The sequence below is a fragment of the Arvicanthis niloticus genome, chromosome 1 (genome assembly GCF_011762505.2).
Source record: "Arvicanthis niloticus isolate mArvNil1 chromosome 1, mArvNil1.pat.X, whole genome shotgun sequence".
Classification (NCBI taxonomy): Eukaryota; Metazoa; Chordata; class Mammalia; order Rodentia; family Muridae; genus Arvicanthis; species Arvicanthis niloticus.
Window position 1 is genome coordinate 27,949,968 of NC_047658.1, and position 22,752 is coordinate 27,972,719.

A 22,752-nucleotide genomic window follows, 5' to 3' on the forward strand; every position below is an offset into this window, starting at 1 on the left:
TCTTGGATGTAAATGGGAAGCTAGGAAGGGCAGGACTCCCAGTATCCCCTTTGAGGTGACAAAGTTCCCAGTGACTAAAGTTCTTTCTACTAGGTCCCATTTCTTCAGGGTTCTGCCACCTCCCAGTAGTGCCCAACTGAGGACTAAGTTTTTGCTAGCTGCGCTTTTGTGGACTGTCTCTCAAAGCTAGAGCATGGGGTAAATATATTCAATTTTGAGTATTTATTTTTACTTTTATTCATGTGAGTAAAAAAATTACATATAGGTGCTCTTTCTCTAGGGGTTCTTTCTATTTAGTAAGTGTATTTTTTTATCCCTATGGCAGGTAGGTTCCTATGTGTGCCACGGAATTATACCTGTTTTGCAAGAATCTTTCAAAATCAGTCAGAGAAGCCTTTTGAGTACCTCTAAATCTAGGCTGTTAAGATAAGCATAGCATATATAATATGCCATTTTTGTATGAATAGACATGTTATTCTTAAAATAATGATCAGAAGGTATTTATGTTGACTTGATTACTTCAGTTTTTACAAAACAGTCTGAAAATATAAGAGGACTTAGAAACATTTCCTGTCATTTATTTCTTAAAAAATGGGAGTTGATGAAATTGATCTTTGCTAAAAATAATCAAGAACAGATTTCAGACTGATTCTTGAATTTTTTGCTGCCAAGTACTACAGAATATTTTTTACATGTGAAAGTAAAAGAGTTCTGATGATTTTATAATAAATGAACCCTATTACACATTTTGATTATAGATCTGAACTTTATAATAAAGGAAATAAGTTAAATTTTTTATACCATTAGTTCTGTAAGATGTATCATTTTATAAAAGACTTATTTTTATTATTTTAAATTATGTATATATGTGTGCCTATGTTGGGGTATGTGCATGTAAATGCAGGTGCACATGGAGACCATAGGCCTTAGATTACTTATGTGTGCTGAGAACCAAACTTGGGTCCTTATAACTTTGAGGCATCTTGCCAGCTCCACCCCACAAAGATGTGTCTTAAGCGTGAGATTCTAGACCCATTTCTTCTGTTGTCAGGGCTACTTATCAGGTTGTGAGTTTGACAGGACCTCACTTTGTGTTTGTTGTAATGTGTGATCAGGGTGAGGTCCTACACCTTAGTAAATATTACAGTGTAAATGAAATTTCTGCAGGAGCCTGAGCCACTCATTTTTTTCTTACTGTCCTGTCTTCATTCACATTGTTCAAAGTTTTGTATCAACCACAGTATAGAAGCTATCAATATTTTTTCAATAGTCTGCTGTTACAGTAGGAATTTAGAGGTGAAGTCTCACAAAACAGAATATGTGAAATTCTCAAAGAATAAACAAAAACATTATTATTTAAAAACAGAGGTGGAGCCTAAAGTATGCCCTTAATCTTTTCTGATGAGTAGAAGTTCCTAGGCTGGTCTTCTGCAGACCATGGTAGGTGTTGGTAGCCTTACATGTAGGACTGCTGGGGTAGATCTGATTTGTGGCAGCCCTGGAACCAGGCTTAATTTTTGACTTTTTCTATTTCCCTTCATTAGCCTATCTTTTTCTTTCTGCTCTCTGTACCAGAGATTAGGCCTGGCTGTTCTCTGTTCCCTCTAAACTGATATCATGCTGACCTCAGTTATACCTTGCTTATGTAGATAATAGCCCTCCCCCCAAACAAACAAACAAACAAACAAAACTTGAGTTAGTCCGTGTTGCAGAATCTCATTGTAACATCGTGGTTCTGATGCCCCTCTACTTCTGACCCTTGTTATTTCTACCTTTGTTTCTTTGAACCTGGTCTATAGAATAGGACTCTCCACTACTTACTTTATGAACTTGTCAGAAGCTCATGACTTTCTTCCTCTCTTCTCATACTTGAGGGCTCAAGTCACAGTACATAGTAGGGACTGAAGCTGCTGCTCCTTGCTGTGTTGTTTGGGCATCCCATTCTAATCAGGGGCAATTTATACTCATTTTATTATTCCTTTCTGTGTTCTCTGCTGAGAGGATCCCCATGTCCATTCTTTAGCAGGTGCAAAGGCAGTGTAATGATGGGGTGCATCTTGACTTTTAGAACAAATGACATTTATATTTGAAGTACTGCTCTGGGGAAAAAATAAGACTTGCTTTCAGACGTTTGTATAGAACTTTCAGTTTTTGAGCAAGATCTGCTCTTATTTTGTGTCATTGATGTTCTGGTAGGGCTTTATTACATCTTTGGCATCTGATCAGTTTAGAATGAGGTGTGCTGCTTCGTGTAGATCCACCTCATACATTTGGTAGGTAACTTATGTATGGTCTGTGCTTCTGATAATTACTTCATGCTGAGTTCTTTCCTTTGCTTTTTAACAGAAAACTTTGTTTTTTCACTTTCTTTTCCCTTACTTAGAAACATTGCTTCTCAGACTGTAGCCAGACTGAAAGATGTTGCTCGCCGCATTTCCTCGTGTCTGGACTTCGAGCAGCATAGTTGTGAGAGATCGGCTTCATTGGATCTGTTACTGCGCTTTCAGCGCCTGCTCATCAGTAAACTTTATCCAGGAGAAAATATTGGTCCAATCTCAGATACTTCCAGTAAGTTTTTTTTTTAAAACATAAAAGTGTCTTGTACATTTGGAGCTTTTAAATTTTGTTTTTGTTTTGTTTTGGTCATCCCAGTATGTATATCCAAGTATGGTTCTCAAACTATATTAAATGTACCAATTGGAAGCTAAATTTTTAATCTTCTCTTTTGAGCATATATATTTATACTAATCACTTTAAAAATATTTATTTATAACAATTCATTTTTACGTATGTGAATCCCTTACCTGTTGCATGTATATGTGTGTAGCACATGTATGTTTGGTACTCAGAGAGGTCAGAAGAGGGCTTCAGGTTTCCTTAAACTGGAGTTACGGTTGTAAGTTGCCATGTGGGTACTGAACTGTCTGATCAGCGTTGGAGTATTATTATTTTACTTAATTGTCTATGCATTTAAATTCTTAAGGTTTTCAGGCATGTAATCAAATTCATTATTCTTTTAGTTCCATGATACAAAAAATAGTCAAAGACTGAGGGTAAATTGTTCTTATTTGAGTAAATAGGTAAACTATCTCTTCTTAGGAATGGAATAGTAGAACAACTCAGTTATTGGATACAACATTAGTATTTTTAGTAATGAAAATGTAATTTTCTGAATCTTCCTTTAAGGTCCTGAGCTAATGGGTGTTGGCTCTTTGCTGAAGAAGTACACAGCTCTCGTGTGCACACACATTGGAGACATCCTGCCCGTGGCTGCCAGCATCGCTTCCAGTAGCTGGCAGCACTTTGCAGAAGTTGCCTGTGTAATGGAAGGGGACTTTACAGGTACTTTTTTGTAGTGTTTCTTTTTTTTTTTCTTTCTTTTTTAACCTTTCTTGTACTTTGACTAGACATATGTTAAGTCATTTGTTATTTTAGGTGACTGGTAAAAGCTATGGTGTATTCTTTACTGATAAAACTGTGTGTTCAACTCTACATTTTCTACTCCCCTTGCCTTTTTCCATTCCTCCTTCCTTTTTTCCCTTTCCCTTTTTGTTAAGTTACCTGGGAATGGAATCTTATAATACAAATGAAAATGTAGTGAGATGAATGCTTAGGATTTAATTTCATTTTGACTGTATAAAAATGAATTGCTACTTTCAGAATCTTGTGATAATTTTGTGAGATGAGAGAATTATTTTGTAGGGCTTATTTTTAGATGGTAAGAACATTGCCAAACTTTTCTGAATAAATCTCACACAGGTGAAATTGGTCTGTGAAGTCCATGTGTTTTTGAAAAATATTTATGTCCCTTAAGAGTTCAGTCTTAAAGCTGCACTACTCTCTTAAAAAAAACAAAAAAACAAAAAAACAAAAAAACAGTACTATGCTAACAGAAATATCCTAACACATAAGCCTTCCTCATTCTGTGACATAGATCTTAAACATAGAGCAAGGTTATTGATTCTGTGTTTTTTTTTTTTTTTTTGTTTTGTTTGTTTTTTGTATTATTGATCATGCTAGGGGCCTGCTGCCCCAGGTCACACTGTAAAAAGCTTACTGCTTTTTTTTTTTTTTTTTAAATATAGGTGTACTCCTTCCAGAGCTAGTGGTCTCCATAGTGCTTCTGCTCAGTAAAAATGCTAGTTTAATGCAAGAGGCTGGCGCTATACCTCTGCTTGGAGGTCTCTTGGAGCACCTGGATCGTTTCAACCACTTAGCACCAGGAAAGGAGCGGGATGATCATGAAGAGTTGGCCTGGCCTGGAATTATGGGTATGCTATCTTCACTTAATGCACTTTCACTGAGGGAAGTTATATTTTTGTTTGCTGTAACCCAGTCCTTCCTTTCTGATTGAAAGAATTTGAAAAAGGAAGTCTAATTACTGCTCTTTTCATTGATGACCATATGAGTGGGAATAGACTGTTATCCAAATAAGAGATTTAGGTTATATTTAAGAGAGATTTTTCATTTAGTAGTTAAATTCTGAAATGTAGAAAGTTTTTAAAACTCCTTCCCTGAGTGGTATTTCTAGAAGTTACTATTAGATGAATAGGTATAGAGCAGCCTGATGGGGCTGGATTTCTGAAGTCATTCATGATGTTTTGTCATTGGTGAACAGGGAATTCTGTATTCATTTGACTTTGTCTTTGAAGTCATTGTCTATTGTCAAAAATATTTCATCTTAGTCGGGAGCTTCTATCCTACCTTTGATTATTCACTTCCTGGATAAAAGACACACAGCTTTAATATTTATAATAAACCTTAATCAACATTAAAGCTGGACAGATATTTACCCTGTCTGCTATTAGAATCTATTTTCCCATTGATTACCCCATTTCATAATTTGCCATGATCCATTTGGGCAGCTCTTAACTTTAATTGGCTAGCCCTCATGGTCATATTTTTTTTTCACTTTTATTATTTTTTTTATATTTTATTTACATTTCAGATGCCATCCCCTTTCCCCATTTCCCCTCCCTAGAAAACCCCTATCCCATGCCCACATTTCCTTTTATACATTTTTTTAAATGTTAATCAAAGGCTTTATAAGTTTGGTAATGCTCAATCAGAAGTGTAACCCACTACCCAACCTAGATATATAAACTATCTTTGACTGGTGGAGACACGTGAACATCTGCCTCCATTCCCCCCTCCCCCCCTTCTCGATCTTTCTCTCTCTCATCACCTAGCTTCACTCTTCCTCAATAAAACTTTTCTCTCAAAATGCAATTAGAGCATAGTTATTCCTAATTGTACCAGTGAGGTACAAGATAGTCGTAATACCCAGTCCATCATTTTGTTGACTAACCAGAACCTCTGTCATCTGTCCTAACTAAAACACTTAGTTTTGAACCTGGCTTTTTTCTTGGCTTTAGAATGAATGTCAGCTGAAAACCATCCACTCAGATCTTTTCTCTCAAAGTAAATAGCCAGGATTGGCTATGAGACTATAGGTCTTCACCCTGTCAGAAATCCAGAATGACTGAGTTAACTGAAATTATGGGAAGCACTAAGCATAGCTTCTAAAACTTAGCCAATTTATAGAGACTGCTGAACACCTGGAAAGCCCCTATACTACCGAACGTTGGAGTATCAAATCTTCAGCCTTCTGGTTCAGAATCATCTGACAGACCTTAGTGATGCAGAATTATTAAGGGCTGATTACTCTGTCTAGGCAGATATATGTAATCAGTCGACTATTTTGCAAGTGTGTCCTTTTCTCATGGTCATATTTTTATGACTCACTTTCCCTTTGGCTGCTTCCTTCTCTTTTCACCTTCTCCTCTCCTTGTGGTCTCCTCATACTCCAAGCCCAGGGGACCTCTCCCCCCCCCCCCCCCCCATGTCTCTTCTGCTTAGTTATTGGCTTTCAGCATCTTTCTTTAACCAACAGGAGCAAGGTCACATTGTACTTGTGGATAATGGTGGCTAGTATTTATCATTACAAGACTTATCAAAAGAGCAAGTTGAAACAAAGTCTTGACTTCTCCAGTTTTTAGCTGTGGAGTAGTTGAAGCTGAGGCTGACTCACTGCTCTGTGATTCTGGTATCTTGGGCTCAGAATTAGCTGGAGTTGTGAATTGGTTTTCATGAAAGCATTTGCTAGTTAATTTTTTTCCTTTTCCCCATTACATATTCACCATTACACTGCAAGCTTAAACCAGAGCTGACAGAACTCCTGAAGAAAATTGCCGTGGATGTCAAATCAAGTTTTTTACATTTTTAGGAAATGTATTTTTAAGTGCAGTTAAAACTTATTTCAGTCCTGTTTTTCTATTTGTATTTCAGAGTGAACTTAAGTGCTGCCCTTTTTGTTTTCTCTGCTAAGTTTGAATAAGAGCATGATTTGACCAAATTTTACTTAATTTAAATCTTTTTTCTTGATGTTGTTTTTAAAAATATTTTTATTATTATTTGTGTGTGCATTGGTTAGTATGTTGAGTGATGTATGCTAGAGCATGACTGTGGAAGTCTGAAAGGACAGTTTTGTGGAGTGAGTTATCACTTTACACATTTATGTGGGTTCTGGGGATTGACCTCGGGTGTCTGGCCTATGTGGCAAGTGCCTTTATCTACCGAGCCATGGAGCCTGTAATGTAACACTAAGGATGTTTAAAAAAAACATAATGGAAGTACATTATTTAATAAGCTTCCAAAATACATGTATAATGCTCCTCTTAGTATCCAATGGTTGGCAAATAAAAAGCCCAATGCCACCTGTGGGAAATCTTTTTTTAAGCTGTTGTTCACTGATGTCCTAGAGACTCCTCCAGAATGATACAGGCTATTACTGTTGGTCTTGGTTGCCCACAAGAATTTGGTGGTAAGACCCTGTTGCTGGCGATAGTACACATGTTTGTCACAGGACGTGGACAACTCGAGCTGGTACTGGTCAGTAAGCTTCCTGCTGGGTAGCCATTATAGTACCTGAAGATGTGTAGCCTTGGTTTGGGATGGGGAGAGAATCATTAACATTCCTAACCTTGTGATGGACCCTGTGAACTGCAGTAACAGTTAGTGTGGCAAGATAAAGCTACTGGGTGCAAAAATGACAGAGATGCTATATAGGACTAACAGTTGTTGGTTGGCTTTAAGGCTTCTTCATAGGAGGAAATGCATCTCTGGTACTGTTGAATCTGGTCAGGGGTCATGGTTGGGGAGTTAATAGGAAACCATGGTGAACCTAGTATTATTGCTTTGCTAAATGAACACAGTATTAAATTTCCCTATAAAGTTTTATGTCAGTACCCATGTAATCTATGGCTAGCTCTCAGACCTTATCAGAGAAGTTTCTTTGTATTGTGGATGGTAGTTGAGGAAAAAGCTTGTGACTGGTCAAAGTACAGAGCACAAGGTACAAGTGTCTGTGGAGTGCACAGCCACATATTGGATATCAGTCTGAGCTCCTACCCATTCTAAGGCTCAAGGACCACCATGAGAGAGGATGTAGACATATATCAAGAAACAGAGAGGTTTGGGAGGACCAGTGTGAAACAGACGTCCAGACACAGCAGAACTGTTCCACTACAAAACTCATAGCACCTGTGGTTGCTTATGCAAGACCTGTGAAGATGAGGGTTCAACACTGTAACGTGAATTGTGAAGGGGTTTCTAATGCTTGACTCCTAACTGAGGAGCTATGGATAGTTAATGGTGTCACTTGCCTTTGAGGATGTGGCCTCTGGACTTCAGTAGAAGTCTCCATATTCGTGAGTATCTGGGTAACAAAAATTGGACTGGGTAGATTATTAAAAACAAAAACAAAAACTCTGTGAATCTGAGTGGGGGTAGAGCAGATGGGCCAGCATCTGGGAGGAGTTAGAGGACGGGGGGAGGGGAGGAGGTGGTAAATGTGATAAATATACATTGCATACATGTATGAAATTCTCAGAATTATTAAAAATGTTATATTTAAGAATGGATTTTTCATATGATATACTTTGATCATATTCACTATATTTTCCTGCCTTATTCCATTCTCGATCCCACCAGACTTCCCTTCTCCCCAAATTAATCTTTTACCCACTTTTCTCCCCTCCTTTTTCCTCCTCTCCCCTTCCATTTCTTTCATGGCCCACTGCATTTAATTAGTGTTGCTTTCATGAGTGTTGGTAGGGGGTTATTTACTTAAGACAAAGGCCATAAGTATCTACACTATTGAATAACAGGATTCCCTCTCTCCCAGCAGCTGTTAATTGCATTAATTGCCCAGGGAGAGTGGGGCCTTGTGAACCCCATCCACACCCATGATGTACTGTTGATAGGTCCAGTCTTGTGCAGGTAGTTGCCACTTCTGAGAGTTCATGGGCATAACAGTCAAGCATGTATAGAAGATAGTTTCACAGCACTCCTCCCCATTCTGTCTTATCCCTTTTCTATCTCCCCTGCCACCTGAGGAGTAAAGGTGGGGGTTATATGTCACCACTCAACAGTCACTCAAAACCATCTTTAAAAAACTTTTGTTTTACACATATTCATGCAATACATACACAAATACAAGGCTTAGCTCTGTGTTTGCTCTCAGGGCAAGCTGTGTGACATCTGTCTAGGTTAAGCGTGGAAACATGGCAGGGCTGTTATAAACATGGCCTCAACTGGGAAGGTTCCCTCTCCAGGATGAATGCTTATTACCATTACCATTTTATTATCAAGTAAAATTGGCTCCTGAACAGTTTAGTTTTTAATTTTGTCTGTTCTTGGACCTCACATAAATGAAATTGTACAGTTATATCTTTGGGTCTGCCTTCTTTTCCTCAGCATTACTCTTAGCTTCATGTCACCATCAAGTTCTATTTTTTTTTTTTTTTTTACTATATGTAATATATCATTATTGACCATTTTATTATTTATTAATTCTGCTTGCTGATTCCAGGTTTAGGTTACAGCAAGTTTTGGCTTGCACATTCGTGTGTTTCTTGGTGGAAGTGCTGGTTTCTAGATGATGCTTACTGCAAAATGGCACATTTTTGTAGCTACTGTGCTTACTTTCATCTCCATTACTCAGTTTGAGGATTTTTGTACTTCTGCATCAGGACCTGGCACTTGTCCTTTGGTGGATATACTGTTGTATCTTCTGTGGCTTCCTTTTTTTCTCCTTCTGTGTTTGGTGCTAAGGATGAAACCCAGGATCTTGCATACCCTTGGCAAAAATTTTACTACTGAATTATATTCCTAGTTAATTTTCTTCAGATTGTTGTTCAGGTTTAATACACTTCTACATGCGTGTTAAACAGTGAGCGTGCTCTTTGCAAAGTGCCAACTCAAGTCTTAGTCACATTTTTCTTCTTTTTAAAGTAATTATATACTTTGCATCCAATAAGCCTTTGGCTTTATTTCTTGAAGAATTTTTTTTCTCATATTGTTTTCTGATGAACAAATGAATATTAATTTCATCAATTTCTTAATCTTTTTGGTTGTTCATTGTGCCTTAAAAATGCTTTCCCTGAGATGAGAAATGATTCAGGGGATAAAGCATGTGCACCTATGAGGACAGAGTTTGGATCTCCATCGTTCATATTTAAAAAAAGCCTGGTGGTAGCTAGGTGTGAAGGTGCATTTCTTTAATCCCCCATACTTGAGAGGCAGAGATCTGAGTTTGAGGCCAGCCAAGGCTATATAGTGATATGAGATCCTGTCCCAAACCCTAAAAGAAAAAGAAAAAAAAAAAAAAAAAAAAAAGCCTAGTGAGTGTAATCCCAGCTTCTTGGAGATGGATATGGAAACCATCTGGGCAATCTGACTAGCTAAAGTAACCAAGTTAGCTCCAGACTCAACAATCAGTAATAAATTTGGTTGATTTTGATCTAAGAAGACAACAGACAACATCATCCACCTCTGGCTTCCTTACACCTATGCATGTATGGATAAATACATACCTACACATATGTGCAAACATGCACACAACACACCATAAACATGTACAAAAAGTCTTTTCCTACTGGAGATTTCATCTATACTGTGTTTTAAAAGTTTTATTGTTGGGACATTTGATCTGATGACTGCTGTTTGGTCTCTATTTCTATAGAGTCATTTTTCACTGGTCAGAACTGTAGAAACAATGAGGAGGTGACTCTGATACGCAAAGCTGATTTGGAGAACCACAATAAAGATGGTGGCTTCTGGACTGTAATTGATGGAAAAGTGTATGATATAAAAGACTTTCAGACACAGTCATTAACAGGAAATAGTATACTGGGTAAGGCTTTACTTTCTATTCCATAGTTTAAAATTACATTATGTGTGATTTTAAGTAGAGTCCTCAGTTTATGAATTTCTTAAATTTAGCCCCAGATTTAACAAAATCTGGGACTTTGGTTTTGTCTTCACAAGAAGTTTAGGCTCAAGTTGAAGAATTTCTCATCATCATGCTTTTCTTCTTCTTGTTTTATCTATCTGTTTGTCTTTTTGTCTTTCTGTCTGTCTGTCTATCTATCTATCTATCTATCTATCTATCTATCTATCTATCTATCTATCTTGAGATAGAAGTTTTCTCTGTGTAGCTCTGGCTGTCTTGGAATTCTTGTAAACCAGGCTGGACTTGCACTCAGAAATCTGTCTGTCTCTTGTTTCCGAAGTGCTGGGATTAAAGGCAGGCACCACCATGCCCAGCCTCCCATCATGCATTTTTATTTTCTAGTACTTTGTAGAACTTATTCTAAGTTCCTGAGTTGCTCCAGGCAAGCCTGGGAGAGTGACAGATTCTTCCATGCCAGTGACCCAGACTCACTTCCTGTCTGCTGTCCATCTACTGGAGCTGTCTGAACAAACTGCATTGAACTCATACTGCTGTTTCCCTTGTTGTTTTAGCTCAGTTTGCAGGGGAAGATCCAGTGGTAGCTTTGGAAGCAGCTTTGCAGTTTGAAGACACACAGGAATCCATGCATGCCTTCTGTGTTGGCCAGTATTTGGAGGTGAGGCTGTGTGCCTGCTTTGTGTGAAATAAAGGAGGTGCCCTTCTTATGTGCCTGTTGTGGTATGACTTTTTACCTAGTTATACTAATAGTTGGACATAAAATGTTTAGTTGGATTAGGGTTTTTTTGGTAAATGAATTTGCATTTTATGTGTTAAGGTTTATTATATACAAGTTTTGAAGAGTTAACATCATTCCAGAAATAGAGAAATGTTCCCCAAAACATGACATTAAACTTTGGCCTTACAGTTTGTAGAATCTTCCCCCCATCCCTGAGACTGGGTTTCTCTTTGTGTTACTCTGGCTGTCTTAGAATTTGATATCTGCAGAGCAGACTGGCTTCAAACTCACAGAGATCCACCTGTCTCCACCCTCTGAATGCTGGGATTCAAGGTGTGTGCCATCACCGCCTGGCACATAAAAATTTAGAAAAGCTTGCTTTTCTAAAAAAATGATAGAACTGTAATTTTTTGAAAGAACTGTAATTTTTTTGAAAGAAATATGTTTTTGTCGCAAATTAATGAATATTGGAGTTCACATATTCGAATTGACCTTCCAGACATCCAGAGGTAACAAAAGTCAGCAAATGCCATAAATGAGGCTTAAGCCATTTTATTATAAAAGGGAGAATGAACTTCATGCATTGTGTGAGTTGACTGGAAAGTTTATGTAGTACACCTGATTTGTTTTTCCTACACAGAATGGCTGGTTTCATGACCATGTGTGGCCACAGCTTACTGTTCTATAATGATACTGCTGTTATGTTTACTGCTGTCATTTCTCATTGTTTCTTTGCACTCAGTGATTTGTTGTCCTTTCCTGAAACATTACATACAGCCATTTTGAAATATCTATTGGATTCTTGAAGGGAATATTCTAGTTCAGTCATTTAATGATGCTTCTCTTTTATGCCCCAGTGCTGTTACTCATTTTCTCTTGTTTGTTCTCTAGTGTTTTAGATGCAGTTAAATGGTTGTTCTAACAGAAACTCATTACAGGATGTAGTAACAAGTACCTTTTTGTTCTGATTGTGGTAGTAGATCGGCACATAAGCTGCTAGTCTTTTTTGATACTGTAATTTTAATTAATTTTGTTTTCTGAACCAACAAATTAATTTTTCCAGCCTGACCAAGAAGTTGTTACCATACCAGATCTTGGAAGTTTGTCTTCACCTCTGATTGACACAGAGAGGAACCTGGGCCTACTTCTTGGATTACATGCTTCCTATTTAGCAATGAGCACACCACTATCTCCTGTGGAGGTTGAATGCGCCAGTAAGAAAAAAAAAAATATTTTTTTGTTAACCAGTTTTACGGTGCAGTACTTTGGACAGAAATGCCTAATGGGAAGGACATGCTTAGGAGGGCAGGAACCTTTAGAGTGGATGTCTGGAGATGGCAGGATGGCCTCCATGCCTGCTAAGCTGCCTGTGAACTAGACTGTACTTCTTGCATTCCTCCCTGATACTTGTCATACTAATGGAGGATGAGTTTCACCTAAGTCAGCAAAGGAGAGGCTTGAAGACACTAGGGTTAGAGGAATGGAAGGCACTGTGCAGTCTGGCAGGAGGGGCCCTTCCCACTGCCAGGTCAGAAGCTTGTCTTTGGAGGATAAAAGGTGCTTGCTTATTTTTTTGCATAGAGCAAGGTGATTAGGGTCAGCTCAGCCTGTGTTTTAGAAGAATTGATATAGCCATTTGTGAAAGTTCCCCAGTACTTCAAATCTAGATATCCAAGAGCACTGAAGGCATCCTAAATTTGATTGCTGGAGTGATTACCAGACTAGATTAGATTTACTGATAAATTAAGTCCTTAATGAAAACCTGCAGTGATGTGCATTCCAGTAATTTTCTAGTGGGGTTTCCTCCAGTGAGACATAAGCAGCTATAATTAATACTCCTCATTGCCACAACAAAAGGTATATTCCTGTCAGACTTGCCTGATCCCACATCTCACACATGGAACAGTACACATAACTCTTCTTTCCAGTTTTTTGCTTTCCCATCAGTAAGATTTTTTTTTTTTTTTTGATTGTGGGTTTGTTAAAGTATTGTCTTGTTTCTTTAGTTTTATGAACAATTCAGATTGAAGATGGTCTTTATAGAAATCTTTCAGGCATGCTGTTTCTTATCTGTGTGCTCAGCATCTTTGTCTTATTCTAGAACTCAGAATGCTCAGTTGTCACTTCCTCTTTCTTTAGTATAGTGGTGATTTTCTGCCTTCATGCCCTTGATATGCCTCTGCTATCTTTCCTTCACAACTGGAGTTGAGTGCTTAGCTGTGTAAGGGGAGATTTTGCGGCTTACCCATGTGAAAGCATACTATCCGAGTCTTCAGATGGTGTGTTAACAAATCCTAAGTAAATCTAAGTAACATGATTGACAGGCCCATTTGGCTACATTATACATGGTGAATGAGACTAGCTGGTAATACAGAAAGTCAGAGTGTGATTTAGGAGTGAAGTTTAGGCTTTTGTAGCAATTGTTTTATGACTAATCTGGATCCTGTAGGCACTATATTTCTTCCATGGGCACAGCCACAGTGACCTACCTGAGGTCCTTCCACGGGGCCCACATCCTACAGATCTCATCACATCCTAGCATCACAATATTGGGGACTAAGCTCCCAAAGTAAGAATTCTTTGGGGACGTGTTAAAGCTGTTTCCCAACCAGAGCACACAGACTTGTGAAGCCTGCACTGGGTTCTAGTGCCATACATTTTAGTTCTGTTTCTGTTGTCAGATAAAACACCTCTGCCCAGCCTTGAGGGTAAGAAAAGGCTTATTGGCTTACAGTTGCTGGTTACAGTCCATCATTATGGGAAAGTCCAGGCAGGACTTAAAGTAGCTAATCACTCACACAGTTGAAAGCAGAGAGAAAATGAATACATTCATGCTTACTACACAGCTCACTGTCTGCAATTTCAGTCATAGACCCAAATCCTGAGAATGGTGTCACTCATGAGCCTAGGTCTTCCCAGGTCAGTAGATGCAGTGAAGGCAATCTGTCAAAAATGTTCTAGGGTCCATCTGATCTAGACAGTCTCTTATAGTATAGGAAGTCTCTTCTCAAGTGATTCTACTTTGTGTCAAGATGATGGTTCAAACAAACCATCACATCATCCTTAGGTGTAATGGGCAATCAGAAACTTCTAGTGTAGAGAATGTAAGTATGTTAGTAACTTAAGATGAATGATACTGAATTTCCTTTTTAAAATTGAGTATTCAGTTCTGGATTTTATTTTATTATAGTGTGTATTTCTGAAGAGGTTACTTCAGTTTCTCTTTAATGAATACTTACACATTTTTCTAGAGTGGCTGCAGTCATCGATTTTCTCTGGGGGTCTACAGACCAGCCAGATTCACTACAGCTATAACGAAGAAAAAGATGAGGACCACTGTAGCTCTCCTGGGGGCACACCCATCAGCAAATCCCGACTGTGTTCTCACAGATGGGCCTTGGGTGATCATTCTCAGGCATTCCTGCAAGCCATCGCAGACAATAACATCCAGGACTACAATGTGAAGGTGAGCTAGATTCTTCTGACGTACCATTCTGTATCTTCAACACAGCACAACTTTGTTATTTGGGGATTTAGTTTTGAGGTGATAAATTGATTCTGCATTCATAAACGTGAGATATAGATCATCTGTTGCAAAAAGTTGGGTAAAAGCTGTGGCATGTTAGGGTTTGTGAAGATTGACTCTTGGCTCTGAGGTTACCTCTGACCCTTCTTCTCACAGGACTTTCTGTGTCAAATTGAAAGGTACTGTAGACAGTGCCACTTGACCACACCAATCACATTTCCTCCTGAGCATCCTGTGGAAGAGGTTGGCCGTCTTCTGTTATGCTGCCTCCTAAAACACGAAGATTTAGGTACAGACCTCAGTATTTATGTGTTTTAATTACATTGTAGACTTTTCCGATGGCATGTGTTATACATTAATTCTTACCTTGCCTTTCACAAAATGTCTTTTACAGGTCACGTGGCATTATCTTTAGTTCATGTAGGTACACTTGGTATTGAGCAAGTAAAGCACAGAACATTGCCTAAATCTGTGGTGGATGTGTGTAGAGTTGTCTACCAAGCAAAATGCTCACTCATTAAGGTGATTGGATTTTAATTCTTTTTCTGTGCTGTGTAGACAGTTGCCAAATTCTTACTGTTAAGTCTGTTTCCCTATTTATCTTGGCAGACTCATCAAGAACAGGGCCGTTCCTACAAGGAGGTGTGTGCTCCTGTCATTGAACGCTTGAGATTTCTCTTCAATGAATTGAGGCCTGCCGTTTGTAGTGACCTCTCTATAATGTCTAAGTTTAAGCTGTTAGGCTCATTACCCCGTTGGAGGAGGATAGCTCAAAAGATCATTCGAGAAAGAAGGAAAAAGAGAGGTAATAATGTAAAATGTTAGAATATATTGTTACAGTGTATTCTATCTAAGCCTTTGGCTGAGTCTGTGCTATCAGAGGGAAGTTTTTGATAACTGGCATGTATCAGAATGCCTGTGGTATTTCCATGTATTGTCATAGTATTTATGTATATTTGTTATTGAATACAACAGTCTTGATTATTTTAGTAAGTTGATAAGAAAAATTCATAACATTATCCTGGTAATGAGATTATTGGAACATTTTATCTTATGATTTGATATTACTACTTTTATAAGAAAATGTTTTGTTGTTGTTTTGAAGTACTGAGTATAATAGTTTCCCTCCTCTATCTTATATATTGTGCTGGGTATTATCTGCAGTTTTGAGGACCTTCAGTGGGTGCTCAAAACTGCAGGTAATATCAAGTGCAATAAATATGGCTCAGTATGAGATGAGTGTAATAATAAAGCAGCATATTTATTACTGTTGAATATAGTGAGCTTACCTGGATATAGTAATTCTTTCCTCAAACTCAAGACAGATAAAAGTATTTCTGGACCACAGTAGACCATAGGAATTGACACTGTGGACAGTGAGGTCATAGCCAGATCTCAGGCGTGTCTCAAACTCAGTTACCTCATGTCTCTGGAGACCCTGACTTCCTTATGTGTGTCTAGACTTACTGTGTGATCTTAGAAGCTGGTTCCTCCCTTTCCTTCTTCTTCTACTCCATTCCATTCCTTTCTTTCCTCCTTTCCTTTTTCTCTCCCCTTCTTATCCCTTTCCTCTTCTCCATCTCTTATTCCTTCTTCCTTCCCTTCTACCCCCTTCTTCCTACTAACCTCTCCCTTTTTCCTCCCTAATCCCTTTCTCTTTGCTTTTTTCTTTTCCCTATTTTCTGTCTTCCTTTCCTTGCCCGCCATTTCTTTCCTTTCCCTCTGTATTCCAACTCACTTTTAACGAAATTAACTTGTAGAAATGGTTGATGATACTGGTATTGAGCCATGTCCCCAGTACATTGTCAGACTTGATAACGTGCACTCATGCTGACAGTTAGGATTGATCACTGCAGAAGGATACAAAAGGATATTAACAAAGGTGAGGATATATGTGAGGAAGATGAGAGCAAATCTGGCACAGCTTCCAGTGCATCCTTGCTATGGGATCTCGTGTGGACCTTCTTAGTTCTCACAGTGCTATTGTCTATCAGGAAAACTTTCTTGAACCTTGGTGTCCAACGTTTCTGTTGATGACTATAAGAACCAGTAAGCAGGCAGGACTTGTGTGATTGACATCAGTTACTCAGATTCCAATGCCCTAGAGCAAAATTAGATCATCTCTTTAAGTCACAATCTAATATCACCTATCCAGGTGTCTTAGTTAGGGTTTCCATTGCTGAGAAGAGACTTCATGACCAAGGCAACTCTTAAAAGGGACAACATTTAATTGGGGCTGGCTTACAGATTCAGAAGTTCAGTCCATTATGGTAGGAAGCATGGCAGTGTCCAGGCAGACACACTGCTGGAGAAGGAGCCAAGAGTTCTACCTCTTGATTAGAAGGTAGTCAGGAGAAGACTGGCTCTTCTGCCTTTGGTGGAGCTCAATCATAGGATCTCAAATCCCACCGGCATAGTGATGTACTTCCTCTAACAAGGCCATTACCTATTTTAACAAGGCCACATCTCCTAATGTGCCACTTCCCATGGGCTAGCATATTGAAACCACCACACCAAGTAAACTGGTCACATGGCCCTAGGATTCAGGTACATGAAAACATTCTTTCAGACACATGGCCCTGCTATGTATCCTAAGCTGGTCTTATGTTTATTTTCTGACTCTGCCTTTGTGGTTGTGTATTATAGGGGTGTTCTATCAAACCCAGCCAAAACACTCTTAATGGGAAGCTATTCTTTTCTCTTTTCTTTCTTTTTTTATTCTCTCATATGTTACATTCTGATCACAGTTTTCCCAGTCCATCCTCCTACCTCTCCTCTCCCCGAGATCCACTCCTCCTTTTCTTTTAGGAAAGGATAGGTCTCATAGGGTTATCAACCAAACATGGTATATCAAATTACAATAAGAGTAGGCACCTCTACTCATATTATGGTTGGACAAGGCAACCTGGTGGGAGGAAAAATGTTCCCAAAGCCGGCAAAAAAGTCAGAGACAGACCCACTCAAGAACACCAAACTACAGAAGCAATATACATGCAGAAGACGTAGGTCAGGCCCATACAGGCTCTCTGATTGTTCAGTCTCTGTGAGCACCTATGAGCCCAGGTATAATTCTGTGGGCCATTTTCTTGTGGCGTCTTTTACCCTCTGGCTCCTACAATCCTTCTTTCCTTTCTTCTGCAGGATCCCCCAAACTCCACTAATGTTTAGCTGTGAGACTCTACATCTGGTCCCATTATTTGCTGAATGAAGCCTCTCAGATGATGATTATGTTAGGCTCCAGTCTAAAAGTATAGCAGAGTATCATTAAGTCATTTCATTGACTTTTTTTTTTTTTTTTTGACAGTTGAGTTTGGTTCTATTCTAGGTCTCTGGGCTATCCAGCCTTTGGTTCCTGGCTATCCAAGCAGTGTCAGGCTTGATTCCCCCTCCTGTCGTGGGATTCAAGTTGGACCAGTCATTGGTGGGCCACTACCACAAATACTGTGCCACTTTACCCTAGTGGATCTTGCTGGCAGGACAAATTGTAGGTCAAAAGTTTGGTGGCTCGGGTGGTGTCCCAGTCCTACTGGAAGCCTTGAAGAGACTATTGTTGGGGCTTAGTGCTTATGCATGCATGCATGCATGCATGCATCCATCCATCCATCCATCCTTCCTTCCTTCCTTCCTTCCTTCCTTCCTTCCTTCCCTCCCTCCCTCCCTCCCTCCCTCCCTCCCTCCCTCCCTCCCTCCCTCCTTCCTTCCCTCCCTCCCTTTCTCCTTTTTTCTTTTAAGAAATCATTATTTTATATGTATGGGTGTTTTGTTTACATGTATGTTTGTGTACCACATGAATGCCTGTTGCTCCTGAAGACCAGAAGAGGATGCTAGATACACTGGAACTGGGGTTACAGACAATGATGAGTTGCCATGTGGATTCTAGGAATTGAACCTGGGTCTTCTGGATGAGTATCTAGTGTTCTTCACTGAAGAACCATTTCTCCAACCAAACATACTTTTCTTATATTTTTGGTTGTGAGCCTAGCCTTTAACGGCTGAGCCATCTCTCCAGCCCCATACTTTTCTTAACTTGCAGGGTTTGGACAATTCAGTACTGCTTTGTTATTACTTTATGCCTATGTATATTGTCCTTTTTTTATATTATATATTGAACAGAATTAAGCTAAAAACCGTAAAGAGATTAAGACAGGGAAGAAATACCACATAGTATTATGCAAATTCAATAGAAGTGTTCTTAACTAAAGAGGCTAGCAGAAGAGGCATGCAGTTTATTTATACACTGATGGTTAAGAATCATGCAGGAGACCAGCAAGGACAAGCAGGGACTGGAGGCCAAATGTGGCTTGTTGCTGTCTTTGCCCTGTTTATTTGCTAAGATTGGCTGTTTCCAATTTTAAATTGTAAGAAGCCATAAAAAAGATAACATGTTGACACATGAAATTTCATGAAATTTAAATTGCAACTTGCATAAATAAAAGTGTAATTTTAAAAAATATTTGTTATGTGTGACACATGTGCATGTGGGCCCAAGTGCCAGGGCACACTTGTGAAGGTCAGAGGACAGCTTGCAAGAGTCTGTCACTACCACGTGGGTTCCAGGGATTAAACTCCCAGTGCCCGGGTTGGCAGCACATGCCTTTTCTGCTGAGCTCTAGCAGCAGTTCCTTCCTGCCTCCCCCTGTTTATATTCATGTCATCCGGATCTGCGCTTTGTGCTATAGAAACTGTAGGGTTGTGCATTTACAAAGAAATGCATGGCCTCAGACACTTAGTTACTCACTCACCCTTGCTCTTTAGGAGAGGCTTGCTCTTCATGAGAGCTCTTCTCTGTTGCAGTGTCTCACTTCTTCTGTCCTTTGAATGATATGGCAGAGTGTTGTTTCTAGATACCATGAGAGACTCACTGTGATAGTTTCTACTTTTGTCGTTTGAGCATTACAGCTGATGGTGCTATTCTGTACTTTTTTAAAAGAAAATATCTAACATTCTTTCTCTTTCTGCTGCGATGATAAAACACTATGACCAGAAGCAATTTGGAGAGGAAAGGGTTTATTTCATCTTACAACTTTCAAGTCACACTCTGTCATGGAGGGAGGTCAGGACAGGAACTTCAAGTGGAATCTGGAGAGGGCAACTGAAACAGGCAATGGAAAAGTGCTGATTACTGGCTTGCTTCTCATGACTTGCTCAGCTCATTTTTTTTGCAGATCCCAAGACCACCATCCCAGGGATGGGGTGCTCTGGGATCTCCCACATCAGTCACTTATTAAAAGAATGCCCTAGTGGTTGCCCATAGGCCAGTCTTGGGAGGCATCTGTCAAACTGACAAAAACCCCAATTTACTCATTCTTGCACATTAAAGTATTTCTTAATTAAAAGTTATAGAAATGATTTTTATGCTTTTAATTACAGTTCCTAAGAAACCAGAATCTACTGATGGTGAAGAAAAAATTGGAAATGAAGAGAGTGACTTAGAAGAAGCTTGTGTTTTGCCTCATAGTCCTATAAATGTAGACAAAAGACCCATTTCCATGAAGTCTCCCAAGGTGAAGTATGTTCTGTGATTCTTAGATTGTGTTATAGAAATACTACACACAAATGAATCTCTGGTACCATGCTGTTGTACTGAGTACCTGTACAGTAGTGAGTATGTTGTGTTGCTGTTACAAGTATGGTACCAGACTGCATAGTAAACTTGGCTGACAGTGTTCTGTCTAGTCACACTGCTGGAAAACTACTTCCTTTTGTTTTGGGTTCAGTATTTCTTCTTTTTTTTCCTTTTCTTTTTTTGTCATTCATTCATTTTCATATTTGCTTGAGAAACTATTGGTTACTGACTATTATATTTTTAAAAGTAATATCTGTTATTTAATCAATTCAAAATATCAGTGACAGTGCTTTCCAAGCTTGTGTTACAGTGTTTTGGGTTGTAGTCCTAATGAACAAATAACAGAACTATTTGTATCTTATTTATATTCAAAGAACTTTTATAGTACATGGTAATAAGGTAAACTAATGGTTTATATTGTTCTTTTTTGTTAGGATAAATGGCAACCATTGTTGAATACAGTTACAGGGGTTCATAAATATAAATGGTTAAAGCAAAATGTGCAGGGCCTTTACCCACAGTCTGCACTCCTCAATACAATTGTTGAATTTGCCCTTAAAGAAGAGCCAGTAGATGTGGAAAAAATGCGGAAGTGCCTACTAAAACAGGTAAGACTTTCTGTGACACGATTCTTTCATTGAGTCAGATAGAGCACTGAATATAAATGTTGTTGTTTTGCAGTTGGAGAGAGCAGAGGTTCGTCTGGAAGGGATAGATACAATTCTGAAACTTGCAGCCAAAAGTTTTTTACTTCCTTCTGTGCAGTATGCTATGTTTTGTGGATGGCAAAGACTTATTCCTGAAGGAATTGATATAGGGTAAAGCTTTATAAAATTTTTTCTCAAAATGGGAATTTTGACAATGCAGTAATGTTCTTTTGAAGTTAAAAGTCTGGCAATGTCCCGAGTCAAATTCTGTTTTTTTTTTTTTTTTTTTTTTTATTTTATTTTTTTTTTATTTGAAAGGGAACCACTTACGGACTGTTTGAGGGATGTGGATTTGATCCCACCGTTTAATCGGATGTTGCTGGAAGTGACTTTTGGCAAGCTGTATGCTTGGGCAGTTCAGAATATTCGTTCTGTTCTAATGGATGCAAGTGCCAAGTTTAAAGAGCTGGGTGAGCTAAACAAAAAGTGATAATTAGAAAGCTCTATTTTAAAACTGATATTATGGTAATGACTGTGATTGTAGTGCTATATATATATATATATATTGTTTAAATTTTCAAAGAGGTTACTTTTTGCTTTAGAAATTTGTTCAACAGGTCAATAATCTTAGGTGCTTTTAGCCATTTTTTTAAAAATAAGATTGAGAATAAAACTTTAAAAAACTTGACAAAATAAATAATCTCAAAATATTCTGAAAACTACATTTTTAGGAGTGTTGTACCATATACTATAGGTGCTAGTGTCCTAAACTAATACTTTTCTTTTAGATAATTTGAGTATCTGTAGAGAAATAATAAGATTTGTTGTTTGGTAGTAAAGTGAAAGATGACCAAAGATGTTTAGAAAACACCATAATACTGTTTTTAAACTTTAGGGTGCTATTGTATAATATGGAGTGCCACACTTTGGGGTGCTTATCCCCAAACTTTTAAATTGGTATTTGTTTGCAATTTTTTGTTGTTTCATTTTGTTTTTTGGATCTTACTATGAATCAGGGTTTTACTATGTAGCCTTTGCTGGCCTGGAACTCAGTATTTAGACCAGGTTGGCCTTCAACTCACAGAGGTCTACCTACAGTGCGCTGGTGAAAATTGTACTAGAATTTATTACTGAGCTGACTTTTAATTTACCCCCTTTGTACTGTATATTGAAGACAGCAGTGTGTGTAATGTAGATAATGGAACTATCACAAAATAAAATAGATCTACCCTAACCACATTATGCGGAAACTCAATTTTCAAAAAAAAAAAAAAAAAAAAGATATAGAAATGAACAAGTAATTAATAACCAAACTGCAGTGTGTATGTGTGAGTGTGTGTATTGTACCCCAAAATAAGCAATTCAAACGAATGTTTATGTTTGTTAGGTATCCAGCCTGTTCCCCTACAAACCATTACCAATGAGAACCCGGCGGGACCAAGTCTGGGTACCATCCCACAAGCTCGATTTCTTCTGGTGATGCTCAGCATGCTTACCCTGCAGCATGGTGCAAACAACCTTGACCTCCTGCTCAACTCAGGCACGCTGGCACTCACACAGACAGCCCTAAGGCTGATCGGTAGGTTGGAATTGGCTTTGGGTCCTTTAGAAAAATGTAACTGGTGTTTTTTCCTTTAATAAAATATTGTAGTAAAATACATATAACATAAAAGCAAGCCTTTAAAATGTGTTGAGTTTGTAACTGAAAAACATTAGGGACATTAATATTTTTTTTTCTTTATTTTTCTTTTTGATCTTGTTGCTTTGTTTTTTAAGACAGGATTTCACATTTTTTGTATCCATTCTTCTGCTGAAGGACATCTGGGTTCTTTCCAGCGTCTGGCTATTATAAATAAGGCTGCTATGAACATAGAGGAACATATGTCCTTGTTATATGTTGGAGCATCTTCTGGGTATATGTCCAGGAGTGGTATAACTGGGTCCTCAGGTAGTACTATGTCCAGTTACCTGAGGAACAGCCAGACTGATTTCCAGAATAGTTGTACTAGCTTGCAGTCCCACAAAAATGGAGGATTCCTCTTT

The 22,752-nt window shown here is 38.5% G+C and overlaps 1 protein-coding gene across 2 annotated transcripts in view; it reads left to right on the forward strand.

Annotated features, from left to right (window-relative positions):
* Herc2 (HECT and RLD domain containing E3 ubiquitin protein ligase 2) overlaps positions 1-22,752 on the forward strand; it is a 174,946-nt gene that overhangs the window by 55,499 nt on the left and 96,695 nt on the right. For both annotated transcript variants that reach the window (XM_034490041.2, XM_076935171.1), the window contains exons 21-35: positions 2,384-2,568; positions 3,187-3,342; positions 4,086-4,271; positions 10,025-10,195; positions 10,807-10,910; positions 12,034-12,184; positions 14,222-14,436; positions 14,653-14,785; positions 14,891-15,018; positions 15,106-15,301; positions 19,867-20,000; positions 20,497-20,670; positions 20,744-20,880; positions 21,028-21,179; positions 22,097-22,288. In XM_034490041.2, coding sequence (XP_034345932.1) covers positions 2,384-2,568; positions 3,187-3,342; positions 4,086-4,271; positions 10,025-10,195; positions 10,807-10,910; positions 12,034-12,184; positions 14,222-14,436; positions 14,653-14,785; positions 14,891-15,018; positions 15,106-15,301; positions 19,867-20,000; positions 20,497-20,670; positions 20,744-20,880; positions 21,028-21,179; positions 22,097-22,288 — 2,414 coding nt within the window. The remainder of the gene's footprint in view (positions 1-2,383; positions 2,569-3,186; positions 3,343-4,085; positions 4,272-10,024; positions 10,196-10,806; positions 10,911-12,033; positions 12,185-14,221; positions 14,437-14,652; positions 14,786-14,890; positions 15,019-15,105; positions 15,302-19,866; positions 20,001-20,496; positions 20,671-20,743; positions 20,881-21,027; positions 21,180-22,096; positions 22,289-22,752) is intronic.